Here is a 21,417-nt window from a genome sequence, read left to right as displayed (position 1 = left end):
GTTTAACTGCATCTTTCCTATAGCAGGGAGACCAGATTGAAATCAGTATTCTAAAAAGTTTTCAACAGTGAAAACTGATACAAAATATCTGTTTAATGCCTCTGATATTTCCTAGTTTTCCATTGTTGTCGTCTCAGACGCACTAGAGGACCAGCACTAGTTTTAGTTGCACATTTCCGATTTAAATATTCAGACAAACACTTATCTGTTTTAATGTTACCACTTACTTAGCTTTCTTCTATACTTCTCCCTTTTTTAAACATTCTTTGCTGGTCTTTCTGACCAATCTTCGGTCCTGTCTTTATGCAATTTGTAACTTCCTTACTTAGCCTTGGATAATGCATTCTTCTCAGTATTTTCTCTCACTGGGGTAAATCTTTGCTGAGAGTTATTAAATATATTCTTAAAATTCTTCTTCAGCATTTCTACTGTCTATCTTTTAAACTAATTTCCCAGTTCACTCTAGCTACCTCTGCCTTTAGTCCCTCATAGGATTAAAACAGTAGTCTTAAAACTGCACATCTCTCCCTCACATCGAAAATATACTTCGACCATGTTGCGATCACCATCCCCGAGAGACTGGTATATCTCGTGTTATTCATTCAGGGGCCAAGTAGTATTAACGATTATTGGAAAAACCCGTCTGGTTCACTAATGTCCTTGAGGGAAGGAAATCTGCCATTCTTAACTGTTCTGGCTGACATGTGATTCCAGACCCATAGCAATGTGTTTGACTCTCAACTGCCCTCTTAGCAATTAGGGATCAGTAATACATGCTGGCTCAGCCAGTGGCACCCTCGTTCTGTGAATGAATAAAAAGTTGATCCTGTTTCATTGTTTGTTAGCAAGTCTAGAATAACCCCTGCTTCCTGATTGCCCGTAGAACATACTGCACTAAGACATAATCCTGCATACAATCTTTTTTTCTAGGCTGTCTTTGTCCATCTTCATCCAATTTATATTTAGGTTAAAGTCTTCTATAATTATTGCAGTACCTACTTTATTTATTCATGTTACACTGTTAGGGTGCCCAATCTCTCATGCTGTTACTTTCCTATTTCTTATCTTTACCCAAACTAATTCTACATATTGCCCTTTATAATTCAGTGTGACTTTCATTAATGTACTACTAATGGATCTTGAATTAACATAGCCACCCATCACCATTTCTCAAGCTTCTGTCTATGCTAACATTTTTTTCCAATGCTGTGTGCATTAACATAGAGAATCCTTAGCTCTGTCTTTTGACTATTTTTACAATCTCTAACCTTGTCTACAAGTTCACTCTTAGGTTTGTACACTCTGTTCATTCATTGCACAGATTACTGTCCTGAACTGTTACTTATTTTGTTTCCCTTTGATTTACCACATTTCTTCTCATGAGCCCCCGAACCACTCTTTGTTTTAAAACCCTTCCACAAACCAGGTATATGATTCACACTGAACATTGAACTCAGTACAGATCAGATGAAACCTAACCCAGCATTGCAGCTCCTATTTTACCCAGTATTGGTGCCAGTGCCTCATGAATTGAAACCTATTTTTCTTGCCTCAGTCATCTCTGAAATTATTTACTCAATACCAGTTTGCTTGTGATTCAGATGATAATCTAGAAATCATTATTGAGATTTTACTGTAAACTCTAGCTCCAAACTGCTCATTCTTCCTGTGCAGAACGTCTTTCCCAGCCTTGATTATGTTATGGATGGGGAATGTGTGCTTCAACCATGACAATTGAATCGCACTGAAACTTCTTCTGCAACTCTGAGCGGTCATCTTAAACCCTGTCACTATGCAGGCTGCACAATCTTCTGAACATATGCTATTAGCTGCAGAAAACTGTCCTTGACTTTATTATCTTATTATCACGACATTACTGCTGATTTCACCACTTGAATGGCTTCCTATACCACAGTGTTGTTGCTAGTTTACTCCTCACCTTGCTTTTGTCTGTACACGTTCCAAACAACCTTCAATTTTTTGGACAATTGCAAGGGCTGAGGCTCCCAATTCTACCTTAATCTCCATACCTGCCTCATTCATAGTCCTGCTAATGAACCAATTTAGAAAGTGCTATCCTAAATGGCATAACCACCACCTGGAGCAAAGTGTCGAAGGAGCTTTTCTATTCCTTGATGAATCATTCAGCCTATGTTATCTCACTTCATTCTTCATCCTAAATAGTTTCACCACTAAGTTTTCTGTATTGCATTTTACTTGCTATTTGTCCACCCTTTCAATCAGCCTGTGCATCCCTTTGACTTGCCATGAAATTTGTAAATGCAGTAAAAATGCAAGTTTCAGAATTCTATTCTGTTCTCAAGTCCAAGATTCTATATATGTAAAGAACACAAGTGGTCTTCATATTGAACCATACAGTATAGTTAAATTTTGCTAATATATCTATTAAATTTTTTTAAATAACTGAAACGTCAAGTGTACAATTGACGCACGTATTCCTCATTTACTATATTTTTATAAGTTCATTAAGAAACCTAGTGTGACCCAAGTCAAACAGATTTTACTGCACAAATTTATGACTGCACTCCAGTCCAGCTGAGATGTATCCCTAGACCGCTATGGGAAAGAGGGTAGAAGTCACAGTGGTGCTGGGCACATCTTCCAAACCTCCTGATGATTACTGATTTAGAACCCTATTCTGGCCCCTAACAGAGGAAGCTTACAGAGGATCTTGACATTCCCTTTTTATGTCAGTTGTCACTCAATTTTTGTACTGCCTCTTTGCCTGTCTTATTTCCTTTCCTCTGTTTTTATGTTTAACCTGTTTAGTAACTGGTTTAACAGAACTCTTATGAGAATCTTTCCTATAATTCAGAGAAGGCTGTAATTTGTTGATAATTGTCACGTTTTTAGTTTTTTCACCTTAGATCCTGACTATTGGAGGCCTAGTGAGACTTTTTCTGATCTCAGGTAGTCTTGAAGATCGCTGTAATAGTCTTAACAAGCTCTGTACTAATAAACAGATTAATGTATACAGAGCATTCTGGTATAATGCAACACTTGCGTACCCCTGCAACCTTGCACTATGGAAAACTGCTATAGAAAATCATGCTGCAGAAGATCACTATACCTGTTAAATAGAAAGTTTGTATTATCCACAAACAGCATCCGCAATTCATTAATCGCATTATAATCAAATTGTGTTGTCAAAACCTGGTTTGTACCAGAACGACCTGCATATACAAAAACAAAATACTATGTGGAAGGGTGGAGTAGCAAAATTCAAGGCTGCTTGAGTGACAAGTGAGTTAGAAAATATGGGACCAAAGAGAAGGTATATGATTAATGGCGACTTATTTCTTTAGTGGAGAACCAGGCCATATATAGTAAGTTAGGGGTGAAAGAAAGAATATGAGAAAAGAAAGGCAGTTCATATAAAAGGAAACCCCAGATTCTCTATTAGAATACAAATATGGGTGTAAGTGGTTGGTGAGAAATGGGTTGGAGCTTATTGGGGACATAAAATAGGGATGTTATTTTTAAAGTTTCCAGCCAAGGCTGGTATAATCAATAAAGGTGGTAGTAATGAGTATTCAGTATGAAGATGCTGACAAAATACTTGTAGAAGTAGAGATGATAGAGGTTTAGGGTAGAGGGAGAATTGGTTGGCAGATTGTACTGATGAATTAGCCTATCCATCGATTGGTTAAATTGTTGGATAGGGGAGGTTCCAGAGGATTGGGCAGTGGAAATTTGTTAGTGTGAAGATATTCAGAGTAACTTGAGTGGTGTGTCGAGGTTTGGAAGTAATAATCAGCGAAGAATTTAACAGATTTATGGATTCGTTTGAGTTACCTAAATAGAAACAGCATACTTTAAGTCAGATTGTGTTTGAGTGATAATTAAATTCTTTGATGAAGTGTCAGAAAGATGAGAATGTGGAGAATGATTGATTATATGAATTTTAAAGTCAAAGGACCAAAATTAGTGAACAAAATTGAAGCTCATGGGATAGGAGGGTGTGTGCCAACATTGGAGAAAAAAATGGCTTAATGGCAGAAAACAAGAAGTCATGGTAATTGTTTTCAAACTGTAGGATCGTAGATGGGATATTCTCCAGGGATCAGTTTTGTGTCTGTGATAAGTGTGTAGAAATGTGGCAAACTGATTTTGTGTTCTGTTGAAGTTGGCTGGTTCGGTTAGCAAACTGATAAACAATCAACAGGTAGAGTTTAATACTGAGATATGAGAGAGGGTTTGATTTGTGTGTGTGTGTGTCATGTGCATAATCTACCTTCATGGTGGGACATATTGAGGGAGTTGTTAGCAGATCGTATGGGTCTTGGACATTGTACTTCGAGGTATTGAGCATTAAAAGCAGCAAAGTTGTGCTGTAGGTGCAAAGACCTGGATATACCACACTATGGGATTGAATCCAGTTCTGGCCTCCATACCTTAGTAAAGATCTGAAGGTCCAGTAGAGATTTACCAGAATGGTCCTATTAGTAAGGGATTTTGTCTACAAACTTAAGTCATTTAAGTAGTGGTTATCCTCTTTGGAGGAGAGGAGGTTACAGGAAATGCTGATACTTCATAAGAAATGTGACAGATTTGGATAAAACGGGTATTTAAAAAGCTCCATTTTAATATCTGGTGCAGATCTACAAAGTTTATTATATTTCATGATATAATAGCATGCTATTATGTGCATTGAAACAACCCCGGTAGTGCACTTACCTACCTTTGTGCTGGTAGAATTAAAGGAGTTACATTCTATACTGGATCAGGTTATACTCATACACACTAGGTATTTGGATTTTCTTAGTTAAACGTGTTTGTGCAGGTGTATGATGGAGCACATGTGCATGCTGAGTTGCATTCTTAATGATCAGAGGAAATGAAAGATCATTATATACAGAGAAACTGGTACAACCAAGGCATCATTAGTTGCCAACAATTTATTCCTTCAAGACCAGTAGACAACTACAGGCCCCATTACTTCTAGTTGGCATGTTGGTGTTAATGCTGTGTGCTTTCTTGTGTGATTTATACAGCGAAGTATGAACTAACATTTGTAACCACAGCCTCAATGCTCAATGTCTACTTTCTCTTCACTGCAAGCTACCTTTGGAATTCTAATTTGCCAGTTTTTAGATGAGAACTAACACTCAACAAGTGCAACAGAAAGAAGTGGCTGAAACAATTTGTTAGCATTTGCACTCAGACTTTGCTTCGGTGATTACACTTTAACTTGATGCTAACAAATTGTTGGAACTGCTTGAAGACCTAACTTTGCCTGAAATCAGCACAGCTTTTTACATTGGTAAATATGAGAGCTTAGTGAAGTGCAATGCTATTTTTAAGTCACTCTGGATGTAGGTTTGTTCGTTGAGCTGCAAGGTTTGTTTTCAGACGTTTCATTACCATACTAGGTAACGTCTTCAGTGAGCCTCTAGATGAAGCACAGGTGGTGGAGCCTGCTTTCTATTTATAGAAGATCAGAGAAGAAGATCAGAGAATACCTACAGTGTGGAAACAGGCCCTTCAGCCCAACAAGTCCACACCGACCCTCTGAAGATATGTTTGGGTTTTCTTGGATTGTTGATGGGAAGTATTGATTAGCATATCAATGTTGCATACGTGACTTATGAATTCAATATTTTTTCAATATAATTATTTTACAATGTCAAAAGTGAATTATTTTGGTGATGGAGTCGTTTGGGATGTTGTAGGATTTAATTTGGTCTTGTGTGTTAACAAAATCGTCAACTAAGGTTTGATATTTTATGATCGGAGAATGAATTTCATAACAAATATTAGTGGTGCATAATCTATCCAGGTTTTCATTAACATAATGGGGCGGCACTGTGGCTCAGTGGTTAGCACTGCTGCCTCACAGCACCAGGGTCCTGGGTTCAATTCCAGCCTCCGGTGACTGTGTGAAGTTTGCATGTTCTCCCTGTGTCTGTGTGCGTTTCCTCCGGGTGCTCCGGTTTCCTCCCACAATCCAAAGATGTGCAGGTCATGTGAATTGGCCATGCTAAATTGCCCATAATGTATTAGTCAGGGGTAAATATAGGGTAGGGGAATAGGTCTGGGTGGGTTACTCTTCGGAGAGTCGGTGTGGACTTGTTGGACCGAAGGGCCTGTTTCCATACTGTAGAGAATCTAATCATAACATACAACAGAAGAAACCCGTGCAATGATGTAGAGATAAAGTGAGTAAATCATACGTTTCTAGTTCCCTAATAGAATTTGGGTGCCATATACAAGTTTCTTGAACATCTCAGTTCATTGCTGCTGGGTTCACTGTCCCCCTCCCCAGTTCAATTTAGACCTGTTGCTTCATCCCAGCCATTCATTATTCAGTAATGTGAATTCAATAAAATACTATTGAAAATTTCAAATCTGATTTTTTTAAAAAAGTTATCAAATCTATTAGTACATTAAATACTCCAGACTGTTATGCAGTTGTTGAACACATTGTGGAATGTAGCTTGCTACTCCTATATTGAAATGACAAAGCAGCAGTGAAGGGACTTTGAGGATTCAGTAACGTCAGCTGTGATTATGCATCTTTAAAATCTTTCAGTGGTATTTATCCTACATAATGTAGGCCTTAGTGTGGTAAAATGTGGTTTATTTACTTGTAATATAAACCTGTTATGTGTGTCGCTGGAGTGTACTGAGCACAAAAGTGGGTAACTGAACCTGTGAAACTGAAGGAGTGATTTGCTCAGGCACTAACTTCGTAATTTTTTTGTATTATAATAAGAAACCATCAATGTGTATTTTTACAATGCGATACAAGTGCAAGCTTAACTTGAACTATGGAACATGTATGTATGTGACAGTACTATGCTCTGTAATAGGCATCATGTTATGTCCACGTGACTTTTTAAATATAATCCTAATATATTATGATATACTTTGTTATAAACTGAATTACCACTACTGGAGGATTTGTGCTATTTCTCAATTTAGTATTTCTTCTTCTTTCAACCCAGATGATCGATCATCATTTGTGCTCAAATATTGTTGCTATGTTTTGTCTCATGTACTGATCTGACTCTTCGAACATAGAACATTACAGTGCAGTACAGGCCCTTCGGCCTTTATTGCACTGACCTGTGGAACCAATCAGAAACCCATCTATCTTACACCATTCCATTTTCATCCATATTTTGCAGATGACACTAAAGCCGGTGGAGTAGTGGACAGTGGAAAAATGGTACAGGTTGCAGGGGGACTTGGAGTTCAATGCAGCTAAATGTGAGGTGATTTACTTCGGGAAGAATAACAGGAAGGCAAAATACTGGGTCAAAGGAAAGATTCTTGGTAGTGTGGATGTGCAGAGGGATCTTGGAGACCATGAACATGGATCCCTGAAAGTTGCCACCCAGGTTGATAATGCTGTTAAGACATACGGTGTGTTAGCTTTTATTCGTAGAAGAATTGAGTTCCGGAACCGTAATGTCATGCTGCAACTGTACAAAATGCTAGTGCGCCACACTTGGAATATTGTGTACAGTTCTGGTTTCCCCATTACAGGATAGGATGTGGAAGCATTAGAAAAGGTGCAAAGGAGATTTACCAGGCTGTTTCCTGGTCTGGAGGGAAGGTCTTATGAGAAAAGGCTGAGAGACTTGGGTCTGTCCTCATTGGGAAGATGAAGGCTAACAGGGGATTTGATAGAGACATAAAAGATGATCAGAGGATTAGATAGGGTAGACGGTGAAAGTTTTTTCCTAGGACGATGACATTAGCTTGTACGAAGGGGCATAACTACAAATTGAAGGGTGATAGATGTCAGAGGCAGGTTCTCTACTCAGAGTGGTAAGGGCATGGAATGCCCTGCCTGCCAATGTCGTTAAATCAGCCACATTAGGGAGATTTAAACAATCCTTGGATAAGTACATTGATGATGATGGGATAGTGTAGCGGGATGAGCTTAGATTAGCTCACGGGTCGGCGTAACATCGAGGGCCGAAGAGCCTGTTCTGCACTGCATTATTCTATGTTCTATATGTCAATCCAATGGCCATTTAAATGGCAAGTCTACTACTGTTGCAGGTAGGGCATTCTACACCCCTACTACTCTGAGTAAAGAAACTACCTCTGACATCTCTCCTATACCTATCACCCCTCAATTTAAAGCTATGTCCCCTTGTGCTAGCCATCACTATGCGAGGAAAAAGGCTCTCTCTGTCCACCCTGTCTAATCCTCTGATTATCTTGTATGTCTCAATTAAGTCACCTCTCAACCTCCTCTCTAACGAAAACAGCCTCAAGTACCTCAGCCTTGCCTCATAAGACCATCCCTTCATACCAGGAAACATCGGAGTAAATCTCCTCTGAACCCTAACCAAACCTTCCACATCTTTCCTATAATGCAGTGATCAGAACTGTACGCAATACTCCAATTGTGGACATACCAGAGTTTTGTACAGCTGCAGCATGATCTCATGGCTACGAAACTCAATCCCTCTACTAATAAAAGCTAACACACTGTATGTCACCTTAACAATCCTGTCAACCTGGGTGGTAACTTTCAGGGATCTGTGCACATATACACCGAGATCTCTCTGCTCATCCACACTACCAAGAATCTTACCATTAGCCCAGTACTCTTTATTCCTGTTGCTCCTTCCAAAGGAATCGCCTCACACTTGTCCACATTAAACTGCACTTGCCACCTCTCAGTCCAGCTCTGCAGTTTTATCTATGTCCCTCTGTAACCTGCGTCATCCTTCAGCACTATCCACAACTCCACCAACCTTATTGTCATCCGCATATTTACTAACTCACTCTTCTATGCCCTCATCTAGGTCATTTATATAAATGACAATCAGCAGTAGCCCCAAAACACATTCTTGTGGTATACCACTAGTAACTGAACTCCAGGATGAACATTTCCCATCAACCACCACCCTCTCTCCTTTCAGATAGCCAACTTCTGATCCAAACCACTAAGTAACCCTCAATCCCTTGCTTTTGTATTTTGTGCAATCGCTTACCGTGGGGAACTTTATCAAACACCTTACTGAAATCCATATACACCACATCAACCGCTTTACTCGCATCCACCTATTCAGTCACCATCTCAAAGAGCTCTAAGGTTTGTGAGGTACGACCTACCCTTCACAAAACCATGTTGACTATCCCTAATCAACTTATTCCTCTCTAGATGATTATAAATCCTATCTCTTATAACCTTTTCCAACACTTCACCCATAACTGAAGTAAGGCTCACTGGTCTAGAGTTGTCTCTACTCCCTTCTTGAACAAGGGGACAACGTTTGCTATCCTCCAGTCTTCTGTCACTATTCCTGTTGAAAATGACGAAGTAAAGATCAAAGGCTCTGCAATCTCCTCCCTGGCTTCCTAGAGAATCCTAGGATAAATCCCAACTGGCGTAAGGCACTTATCTATTTTCACACTTACCAGAATTGCTAACACCGCCTTGCGAATGTCAAATCCTGTCTGGTCTAGTAGACTGTATTTCAATATTGTCCTCAACAACATTTATCTTTTTTTCAGTATGAATGCTGACAACAAATATTCATTTAGCGCTTCCCCTATCTCCTCTGACTTGAATTAGGATTTTACTTGAGTAATTTGTGAGGAGACCTTACCTTTTGCAGCCATTTCAAGCCTGCAACCTCAACAACCAGAGGACAAGAGTAGCATAAGCAAGGGAATACCATCACCTATAAAATCCTCCCTAAGAGAGACACCACCTGACTTGGAAGTATCTCACTGTTCTTTTGCTGTCATTAGGTAAAAATCCTGGAAATTCCTTAGTGACAGCACGGTTGGTCTCCCGACACCCCAAGGATTGCAGTTGTTTAAGAAGACAGCACACCACCATATTCTCAAGGAACTTAGAGTGGGCAATAAATGTTAGCCAACCAGCAACACCCACATAAAATGCATTATTTAAAAAGATTAGCTCCCACATATACATTGAATGCACCCAGCTCACTTACATCTTCTGAGACATTTCTGCTGTCTATGAATTCAGTTACTGCTTGTCCAGCAAACATACATGCATGTGATTTCTCCATTTGAAAGACAAAGCTTTTTTCATAAGCTTTGTTTTTCAGCTCTGGAACAGACTATGTCTTCATTACTGAGACCATCTTTCTTCCTGGCCATTGTTTTAGGCTAAAGCTGACAGTAATTTAATGTTCTGTTTCACACTCAGTTGAGCTTCTTGACTCTCATTCTCTTCACTATTGTCGTCTTTTCCATCAAAGTTAAAAATCACACAACACCAGGTTATAGTCCAACAGGTTTTTTATGGAAGCACTAGCTGTTGTACCATAACCTGGTGTTATGTGATTTTTAACTTTGTCCATACCAATCCATTATTCTATGTTCTATGCTCCAACACTGGCACCTCCAAATCTTATCCATCAATGCATTGTTCATCTCAACCAAAGCTTGTATACCATTGAAGCCCTTATCTGTACGCTTGTCATCTGTTTTCTCACCAATAATGACATTTTTCTAGCTTGTCTTTTTTCTTGTGATCTAGTGCTTGTCTATCTGCTGATATTCTGGAGTAGTCTCATTTTCACACACTGCCTACCCTTTTTAACCTATAATGTACCTCAACATCTGAAGTTCATAATTCTAATTGCTTTTAAAATCCCTTTACGGCCTCAGCTTCTTGACCATTTCTAGCCCTGCCGCTCTTTTTTTTGATGAACATCAACTCCACAATGTTGTCATCCTATTTTTGGAATGTTATTTTTTAACCTTTTTGGTATCTTGAATTACCACACCACCTATAAGATTAGGAACAATCTCTCCTTTGTTTGAGTGCACTTTTGCTTTGTACTTCTGTAAAGCAATTTTGAATGGTGTGCATTTAAAAAAATGTTTGAAGATCTTGTGCAGTGAGTGGCATTCCCTCCTCTGAAGCTCAGGGTTTGAATTCTACTCCAGGACTTGAGAGACAAGGCAATCTGCCCATTTCAGTTATCAGTCTACTAGACCTTTATCCTAACTGCTTCCAGTACATCCTTAAATAAGTCTCTAATATTCGTCGCAAATGTGCTCTCACTCTATTATAAACCAAGAATAACCTACGTTCTTTTGCAATCAATTCACCTCGCAATAAAAATATAATATTCTATCGGCTTTCTTAGTTACTTGCTGTGTTTGCTGAGGAGACAACAAGCATCACAGTTTTTGATGCATTGAGTAATTGGTGGGACAGAACTAAATAACTTGGCCCTTAAAACCAAAGGTGAATTAGCAAAAATCAGAAACTATTTTTTTTAATTGCTGTCTTATTTGTTCCAAGTCAAACATCAAAGAGCAAAACTCAGAATCTTGAAGTTACAACAAATGGCAACCAAAAAGTGAAATACTTAAGATAATGGAAATCTGGAACAAAAACTGAAAATTTCACGCTGCAGTTTAGATGCTATCTGTTGTCCAAAAGAATATTGGTTTTCGAATCCTAGACAAAGGTTTGTTAGTCTGAGATGGCAATTTTACTTTGTCTCTGAAAATACTGCCAGATTTGAGTTTTTCTTGCATTTTCTGTTTTAATCTTCTGCTAGAAGATATGGCAAAATTTTGGGCTGTGTTTCTTGTTTCGGGAACAACATTTAATGTACTTGTTGTAAACATATTAAGCTGATCTATAAAGGACTTTGTTCTCAAATACACTTTACAGATTCATATAACTAAGTATTGAAGATCATTAATTTTCCATTCATACATTTGAAAGAAGATAAAAGTCCTATCAATTAGCCAATTTATCTTCAGTTTCTGTTTACACCAGGGAAGGAGTTTCAAGAGTGCTGCAAGATAGGTTAGGTCTTGTTTCAGCGAATTATATCTGAGAAAATATAATGAAATTAACACTTGTGACGAGTTCAGGAATCTTAAGATTAGAACATTTTCCTTTTGTAAGTTTTAGTAGCTTAGTCAACCCTAGATCAATTAATTTGGAAGAAGTTATTCAGAGTATAGTATAACCCATAGTTAACTTTCAAAATAAACACACTTACCTGCAGTAAAATCTAATTCTGTGTGAATTTAAGTTTTTGTTAGCATATTAATTATTTTGCAGAATTTAATATTCTTTGTAAAATGTGATGGTTCAGATCTAATCAGTGTCCCATAAGATTTAACCGATGCATTGCAAATAATTACTATTGACGTTCTTTTAAACAAAGAAAGAGTTCACTTTAATAGTTTTTCTGTCTCATCACCTGTATTCTGACACATAACACTGATTTTTTTCAGTGAAAGTGCATTTTAGGTTTCTGAACTTTGCATTTGTTTGAGTGATAAATGTGCACCAGCTGTTCTTGGTGGTGTAATCAAAAGGAAGTGGGAAGCAGCTGGTACAGGTTATTTGAGGGTTGCAAACAGTAGCTGTGCTGCTAGGCCAAGGTCCCTGCAGGTTTGGCTAGCTGATCTCTGATACAGCATATGATGAGCTTGTAAGATTTGATTAAGTAGGGAGTTGCTCCTCATAGTATCTGGTAGTTTGAAACACAATTGTATTTTTAATTGCTAGTGTTAAAATGGAGATATTAGGTGTATATGAAGTTGAAAAGATCCCTTTTCCTGGGCCTCCTTTATTGTTCCCATAGGATTGTGATGTAGTTCATAATTATCTTTCAATTTCAGCAGTCCTTTTGTGATTGGCTATTTCTTTGTTTCAACCATATGGCACTAGCTCAGGCTTCCTTTACTCCCACTATACTTTCCCTTGCGGTTAAAGGGAGTTTTTTTTCCAGTAGAGATGACTGGACTTCACAGTGTAGTGATGGAAGAGTATAAAATTGTTATACAGTAATTTTCAAGAACTCTAAGAAAGTACCTTCACTTGAGATTTAATTGATTTGTTCATCGCTAGTTTTGTGGATAAGACCTTGAGCAGGTGCAAATCTTTTGTGTATTTCCCTTCCCCCACCAACTCCTGTCAGCTTTCACTGAACCTTATAATTCTTTCATTCAGTTGCTGTTCGCACCCAGTGTGTTACTTCTGGACTGTTTTATTATATATTGCTGCTATGTAAACGTGCAGTGTTTTGTGTAATGTTTGCAGATGTATGTGAGCGCATGTAGAATGCTGTGTTTTGGTTGGATAACTTTATTTAGCAAGTAGGTTTGTACATGTTGAATTTTTCTGTTTCTGCAATTTATATTTTGACACTGGATCACTTTCATTTGCCTTGTGTCCTATTTATTTCGTTATTTGTCATACTTAAAGTTCAAAATACATGATAAACATGAATGTTTGATCTATAACAGTATCAGTTAGAATAATGAGTAGACGGTGGTAAGACTGAAATCTTATCGAGAAGCTTTATTTTGCTTAGTTTGTTATTCGATGAAACATTACATAATGTGTTGTGTAAAGCAAGATAGGTGAATATTTTTCTAATATTATGTTGCTATTTAAATTTCTGATACGCATGCGATAGTTTTGCTTTATAAATATGCACAAAAGAATCATTGGTGAGAGTATTATCGAAGTGAATTGAGGCAAGTTTGGTCTAAAAAGGTGCTGCACACTAATGGTATGCATCATGTGAAAGAAAGGGGTGCATAAAGATCTTCTAGAAATAGTAATAAATCATTCAGTTTTTTGGTGTTTAGAGATGAGCTGCTGTGAAAGTGTAACAACCCCCCTTTCCCCAATCCCAGTTTCTTTTTTAAAGTTATTGACTGATGCCAAGTTCCTCTTCGATAAGTATTAATACTCTCATCCAAAAGATTGTGTATAAACTTAGGTTGAATATTGACAGGTTGCTCAATCAAGAGGAGAAAGTGAGGTCTGCAGATGCTGGAGATCAGAGCTGGAAATGTGTTGCTGGAAAAGAGCAGCAGGTCAGGCAGCATCCAGGGAACAGGAGAATCGACGTTTCAGGCATTGGGGAAAGGGAGGTTGTTACACTTTCTTCAGGAAGAAGGGCTTATGCCCGAAACGTCGATTCTCCTGTTCCCTGGATGCTGCCTGACCTGCTGCTCTTTTCCAGCAACACATTTCCAGCTCTGATCTCCAGCATCTGCAGACCTCACTTTCTCCTCTTGATTGAGCAACCTGTCAATATTCAACCTAAGTTTATACACAATCTTTTGGACGAGAGTATTAATATTTATCGAAGAGGAACTTGGCATCAGTCAATAACTTTAAAAAAGAAACTGGGATTGGGGAAAGGGAGGTTGTTACACTTTCTTCAGGAAGAAGGGCTTATGCCCGAAACGTCGATTCTCCTGTTCCCTGGATGCTGCCTGACCTGCTGCGCTTTTCCAGCAACACATTTCCTGCTCAATCAAGAGGACAATGCTGAATTCTGCTGCATTAAATGCTTATAAATTAATTCATCCCAAAATGGCTACCCTTATGGTGATCAAAAGTAACAGTACTAATTCAGTCCAATTTCCTTCCACTATCAAAGCCTAGCAGCACACAGTATAATTCTAGTGTGTCTACAACAGTTGTTTCTTTGAGACAGAACAGCATAGGCCTCTTACTGAACTTATGACCTTTTCAGTATGTATTCGAGTGCCAAACCATGGTGAACTTAAACTCATTAATTAGATGTGCCAATTTATATGTTCTTTACAAGGTTGCATCATATTGTTTCCCTTACTTTGTTTTATCCCTCCTACACACAACACATACATGTACCATTACCACACTCTTAAAAGTGGCAAGTTACCGCCTTCCAGGATTCTGTCAGCTTCACTCCAAAGTTGGTAGCCAAGTCGTTTTTGAGAACGATCCAGAATAGCAACCAGTATATAACTAGATTTTGTTGGTGGCTCATCATTTTCTTAAAAAAAAAAGTGAAGTTTACATCTTTGCACCTAAGTAGTTTATTTTAAAATAGATTCTTTAGTCCTTGTATACTTGTACTTGAAGAGAGCTAGCATTGTGTTTTCCAATAGTTACAGAAACATATCAGAATAGAAAGCTTTGGAGCATGTTTCAAAAGAGACAACTCATTTGAGGCTGATTGCTTTTACTATTCACATTCTGAAAATATTGTCTTTCAGAACAATAACACACTGGTGCTCATAACAGCAGGAATTGCCAAGTATTGTTGTATGTCAGCTTATGTGATTAACTGTTTTTTTTTAAAGCTAATGATATTGCATAGCTGGATGTTGGATTTGAAACATGTCCTTGTAATTATTCCACTTCCTATCTCATTTGCATTTGTGGCTGATGAAGGGCTTATGCCAGAATCATTGATTCTCCGGCTCCTCGGATGCTGCTTGACCAGCCGTGCTTTTCCAGCACCACATTCTTTGACTCTGATCTCCAGCATCTGCAGTCCTCAGTTTCTCGTTATTCATTGCCTGGTACCCATTTTGCGACTCTCCAGTCTTCCAAGTTAAGACTTTCTGTAAAGTACTGTCATTTCAAAGCAATTTTGAGTACTTTACGTAATACATCTGTGAACATACCATCTGTACACACCATCTTTGTCCAAGTGGATATTTGATAAGTGTCGTCCTTAAACAGCATGAAGCTATCTGACTGTGGACAATCAGTTTTATGAAATTGCTGCTAAGATCTTAAACTACATTTGTTACCTGTAAGTCACCATAATAATAGATTTAGAACAAAAGTCAGAGCATGTGAAGTGCAGGACAATTTTTAAAATGTGTGACAAGCTAGCTACGAAACAGCAAACAGAACATAGCTGTTAGAGGTAGCTGCTCAAACCAGTAAAATATGGGAAGTGTTGTTCCACTGGGAATAATTTTGGGACAATTGTTGTTAGCGACTGGTGAATTGAATCAGGAATCATATGTATGACTTCAAAATTTGTGATGGGGTTAAATGATTCTTTCTTTAATCGGTACTGAAGACGTGTGATGAAATAAGAGATATTTATTAACCCGCAAGATCTGTGTGATAGCAACTGAATATATTGTGAGGACATGCATCTTTGTAGTAAGATTAGGAGATCATGAACTGTTTCAATAAGAGACCAAAATGGGGCAGTTGAGAGGAGGATCCTGAAGTACATTTATACACATTTGTAAAAACAATGTCACACATTTAACAACTCATTTAACAACCCGAGCTATGGGGTTTATTTGTAGCTGGAGAGATGGTATTGCACTGTACTTGTCACAAAAGGATGTGAACCTTGGCTGGAACACGATTGTCAGTATGATGCATGGAAATTCAAAGGAAGTATTTTCAATTTTGGGGAGTCTAAAATAATTGTAAATGTAAGTTGGTAACTCGCAAATCATCATTACCCTGAGTTTAGTTAGAATATGAAACTTGTTTCTGTAAAGAGTATTTAGGATAAATAACCAAAGGAAAAGGAAGTTTGATAAACACATGAAGAAGAAATAAATATTGATAGCATAGGATTAGATGCAAAGTCATGAGAAACAAACACTGGAATTGGATTGGATTGGACTGGACTGAATGTCCTCTCTGTACTGTAGATTGTATCTGTGTGCATTCTAGTATCTTTCTGGCGAGACTCTTGTCCTTCAAACCATCAATTTTAGCTAATCCAAAACTCCACTGCCTATTTTCAATCTCGCACCAAGTATCATTCATATGTTGCCACTGTCCTCACTGACATATATTGAAAAAGGCACCCCATACCTCAAATTTAAAATTGCTATCCTTGCAAGGCATCTTTTTCCACACCCAGTCCCTCTCATTATACCTCATCAATTTATATCTGTGAAGCTGTTTCAAAGGTTTTTGAAGGTGCTAGAAAAACATAATTTAATTCTTTAATGGATACGTTTATATGTATAATTGGTCAAGGATCATTGCGTCCTCAACAAGAATAGGATGCCTGCCTTCAATTTTATTCGCCTTAGCTCATGGATGAAAAGGTAGTTTGCTTTGTCGCCACAGCTAAGATCAGCTAAAGCAGCAAGGATCACAAAGGAAAGCTACACACTTTGGTTTATGTGGTTTTGTACCTGTTTACTGAGACAATAAGTATAGAAGATCAAGATACACTTTGAATTAGCTTGATAATTCATGTAGTTTTTTCAAAACAAAATCCACTCTGGATGTGCTCCCATCACTTAGATCTTAGCCTATTGGCTGAGCAACAGATAGATAAATAATCAGTCTTGATGCTAATCGATTAGGTGCTGAGAACCATATATGGGATGGTACTGGTAATTTGTTTGGTAGTAAAGAATGAGAGCATCACTGATAAATATGTATTTGTCAAAAATCTTTCATCTTGCACTCATTAAGACATTTTGCAAAATACAACTTCACAAGGAAAATCCAAAATTTATACTGTATGACAAGAATACTGATTGATTGAGAAGTTACTGTCCTCAGTATTTCAACAGTCTAGTTACTGTTTTTTGTCTTGAATTTGTATTCTTGTAAAATTTCCTGATCAATGTAAGACAAAAAGCTTCATCGATCTCTTGGCAGCAGTGTGAAAAGCGTAGCGTTAATTTTTTTTGTTTCTGTTCAGGTGAATCCTTTTGTTTGTTTATAAGATCACCAGATAACAAATGAGTAAGGAGAAAGTGAGGTCTGCAGATGCTGGTGATCAAAGTTGAAACTTTATTGCTGGAACAGCACAGCAGGTCAGGCAGCATCCAGGGAACAGGAGATTCGACGTTTCGGGCACAGGCCCTTCTTCATTCCTGAAGAAGGGCCTGTGCCCAAAACGTCGAATCTCCTGTTCCCTGGATGCTGCCTGACCTGCTGTGCTGTTCCAGCAATAAAGTTTCAACAAATGAGTAAGGCCATTTGGCCTTAACTCATTCAAGCAGCATTAAACATAGTGCATTGTTTGCACCACCAGGCTTTTCATTGCTTTATGCTGAGTGTTGGATCAGTAGTATTTATAAGCAGTGAAGGCTAAAATATCAGGCACAGTGCAGAATGGGCAACTGATTTGCAATCACTGTCCAAAATATAAATACTTTGCTACTTAACTTAGCCGAATTGCATATTTTTGCTCCTATATCTTGGAGTACTCTGAGTCCTTTGTAGACCTCTGTATGAATGAGGTTTTGGCTCTTTTTGTTTTCTCTACTTTTCTGTTTGATCAGCATTCTTGAAGGAAGTCCAAATAGGCAGACATAGCAAACTAACACGAATGAAGTGTTTTACATTTCTAAAATGCTGATTCTATCTTTTGTTTCAGAAAAAAGTCGTTGAACAGTTGAGAAAAGATTTGATGGTGAAACAAGAACACCATGAAGGCAGACTGCCAATGCAACAACAGCAGGTACCACCACAGCAGCAACAACAGACTGTACCACAACTTCTACCACAGCTGACCAGTCCACAGGTAATAGAATTGGAGGATATTTCGGCACTGAAGCAAATCTACTGGCGCGTCAAATTCTCATTATAATTTTATTCTTTAAGATAACCTTATTGTCTTTTTCATTATTATAGATGGAACTGTTTGTTGAACCTGTAAGTTGTTACACCCCTCGATAGCAATATCTGCACTGACCGATAAGGCAATCCCAATATTGAGCTTGATGATTGTGTCAGCTTTTCTAATAATCTAAACCCTGCACAAGATTATTTTGTGTAAATTTAGCCAATTTATTTGGGTTAATTGTTAAATTTAGCACCTATTTCACCCTCATCACAATTCTGTCTTCTCTAAAAGTCCAAGGGCTATTATTGGATTTGTATAGTAATCTGAATCCTGTAGATTCTTGTGATACCTTTTGGTATGCACACTAAAATAATGTTTTATCTTTCCTTAGACATTTTAACTTGGTTTACTAAAGCATCAGATATATACATTTAAAGCTGGTTACAGTCTATTGGCATGAGCTGCCTAAAAGATCTTTGTGTATCTTGTCAAAATGTGTGATCACCATGTCAGATAGAAGCTCTTTGGGTACCCAAGAGTATTCTATCAATGTAATATACAACAAAAGTACCTAGTAAGTATTGGAGCACCCAGGTTTGTAAGCTAACATGATTAATCAAATATCCTTACCCTGTGAGCCTGACGTCAGTGGTGGGCAAATTGTTGGAGGGAATCCTGAGGGATGGGATATACATGCATTTGGAAAGGCAAGGACTGATTAGAGATAGTCAACATGGTTTTGTGCATGGGAAATCATATCTCTCAAACTTGATTGAGTTTTTTGAAGAAGTCACAAAGAGGATTGATGAGGGCAGAGGAGTAGATGTAATCTATGTGGATTTCAATAAGGCGTTCAACAAGGTTCCCCATGGGAGAGTGGTTAGTAAGGTTAGATCTCATGGAATACAGGGAGAACTAGCCATTTGGATACAGAACTGGCTCAAAGGTAGAAGAAAGAGGGTGGTGATGGAGGGTTGTTTTTCAGACTGGAGGCCTGTGACCAGTGGAGTGCCACAAGGATTGATGCTGGGTCCTCTACTTTTTGTCATTTACATAAATGATTTGGTTGCAAGCATAATAGGTACAGTTAGTAAGTTTGCAGATGACACCAATATTGGAGGTGTATTGAGGAGAAAGTGAGGTCTGCAGATGCTGGAGATCAGAGCTGAAAATGTGTTGCTGGAAAAGCGCAGCAGGTCAGGCAGCATCCAGGGAACAGGAGAATCGACGTTTCGGGCATAAGCCCTTCTTCAGGAATAAGCCCTGAAGAAGGGCTTATGCCCGAAATGTCGATTCTCCTGTTCCCTGGATGCTGCCTGACCTGCTGCGCTTTTCCAGCAACACATTTTCAGCTTGGAGGTGTATTGGACAACGAAGAGGGTTACCTCAGATTACAACAGGATCTTGACCAGATGGGCCAATGGGCTGAAAGTGGCAGATGGAGTTTAATTCCGATAAATGCGAGGTGCTGCATTTTGGGAAAGCAAATTTAGCAGGACTTTTACACTTAATGGTAAGGTCCTATGGAATGTTGCTGAACAAAGAGACCTTGGAGTGCAGGTTCATAGCTCCTTGAAAGTGGAGTCGCGGGTAGATAGGATAGTGAAGGTGGTGTTTGGTGTGCTTTCTTTTATTAGTCAGAGTATTGAGTACAGGAGCTTGGGAGGTCATGTTGCAGCTGTACAGGACATTGGTTAGGCCACTGTTGGAATATTGCATGCAATTCTGCTCTCCTTCCTATCGGAAAGATGTTGTGAAACTTGAAAGGGTTCAGAAAAGATTTACAAGGATGTTGCCAGGGTTGGAGGATCTGAACTACAATCATAAACATGTAATTTATGTATGTGATGGTTAAGAGTATTATGCAATTGTGTGTCCACCTTCAACAGTCATCTTCCTGGTCAAACATCGACACCCTTGGGGATTTTGAGTAATTTTGAGAAATGTTTCCCTTTGAAGTATCTTCTAGTTATATGGCTAATTCAATAACCGTTTGCCCTCATTTCCCATACATTTGTTCTTGGACTTCAGTAAAGCCATCAAGGTTCCACATGGTAGACTAATTAGTAAAGTTAGGTCACATGGGATTCAGGGTGAACTTGCCGGTTGGATACATTATCTCCTGCCACTAAGAAAATTGAGAGGTGATGGAGAGTTGCTTTTCAGACTGGAGGTCTACTACCAGTGGTGTTCCACAGGGACCAGCTCAGGGTCCTATTTTGTTTGTCATTTAAATAAATGACTTGGATAAGAATATAGAAGGCATGGTTAGTAAGTTTGCAGATGACATCAAATTTGGCGGCATAGTAGACAGTGAAGAAGGTTTAGGCAAAAGTGAGGACTGCAGGTGCTGGAAATCAGAGTCTAGATTAGAGTGGTGCTGGAAAAGCACAGCAGGTCAGGCAGCATCCGAGGAGCAGAAAAATCAACATTTTGGGCAAAAGCCCTTTATCAGGAATGAATGAGTGAAGGTTTTCTAAGATTAAAAAGGGATCTTGATCTGTTAGGTCATTCGCTGAAAAATGTCAGATGGAGTTGTATCTGTATAATACAGGTTACAGTACTATCCATCAAACTTTTGATAAATGTGAGGTATTGCATTTTGATGCAACAAACCAGAATAGGGCTTGTACAATTAATGGTCGGGCCTTGGATAGTGTTGAAGAACAGAGGGACCAAGTTCTTTGAAGTTTGTGTTACACGTGGACAGGGTGGTTTAAAAAGGCATTTGGCATGCTTGCCTTCATTGCTCAGACCTTTTGAGTGTTGGAGTTGGAATGTCATGTGGTGGTTATACAGGATTTTGGTGAGGCCTCTTCTGGATACCATCTCCAGTTCTGGTCTCTGTTAAAGGAAGGATATTAAGCTGGAGAGGGCTCAGAAGAGGTTTACCAAGATGTTGCTGGGTATGGAAGGTTTCAGTTACAAAGTAAGGCTGGACAGGCTGGAAGTTTTTCACTGGAGTGTAGGGGGGTGTGAGGTGATCTGATAGAAATTTCTAAAAAAATGAAGGGTATGGATAGAGTTAATGGTAGTTGTCATTTCCCTAGGATTTCAAGACTAGGGGAGCATATTTTTAAGATGAGAAGAGAGATTTAAAACAAGACATGAAGGGAATTTA

General features: G+C 38.6%; 1 protein-coding gene across 5 annotated transcripts in view; it reads left to right on the top strand.

Moving 5' to 3' along the window:
• The window catches only part of LOC122557958 (PHD finger protein 21A-like), a 305,652-nt gene that overhangs the window by 170,910 nt on the left and 113,325 nt on the right, over window positions 1-21,417 (top strand). For 4 of the 5 annotated variants that reach the window (XM_043706234.1, XM_043706235.1, XM_043706233.1 and 1 more), the window contains exon 4: window positions 18,108-18,254. The exons of the other annotated variant lie outside the window; for it this stretch is intronic. In XM_043706234.1, the coding sequence (XP_043562169.1) occupies window positions 18,108-18,254 (147 nt within the window). The remainder of the gene's footprint in view (window positions 1-18,107; window positions 18,255-21,417) is intronic. 5 annotated transcript variants of the gene reach the window in all.

This window comes from Chiloscyllium plagiosum, chromosome 16 (genome assembly GCF_004010195.1).
Source record: "Chiloscyllium plagiosum isolate BGI_BamShark_2017 chromosome 16, ASM401019v2, whole genome shotgun sequence".
In the NCBI taxonomy this organism is placed as follows: Eukaryota; Metazoa; Chordata; class Chondrichthyes; order Orectolobiformes; family Hemiscylliidae; genus Chiloscyllium; species Chiloscyllium plagiosum.
The sequence above is the reverse complement of the archived record's forward strand: the minus strand, read 5'-3'. Positions and strand labels throughout refer to the sequence as shown.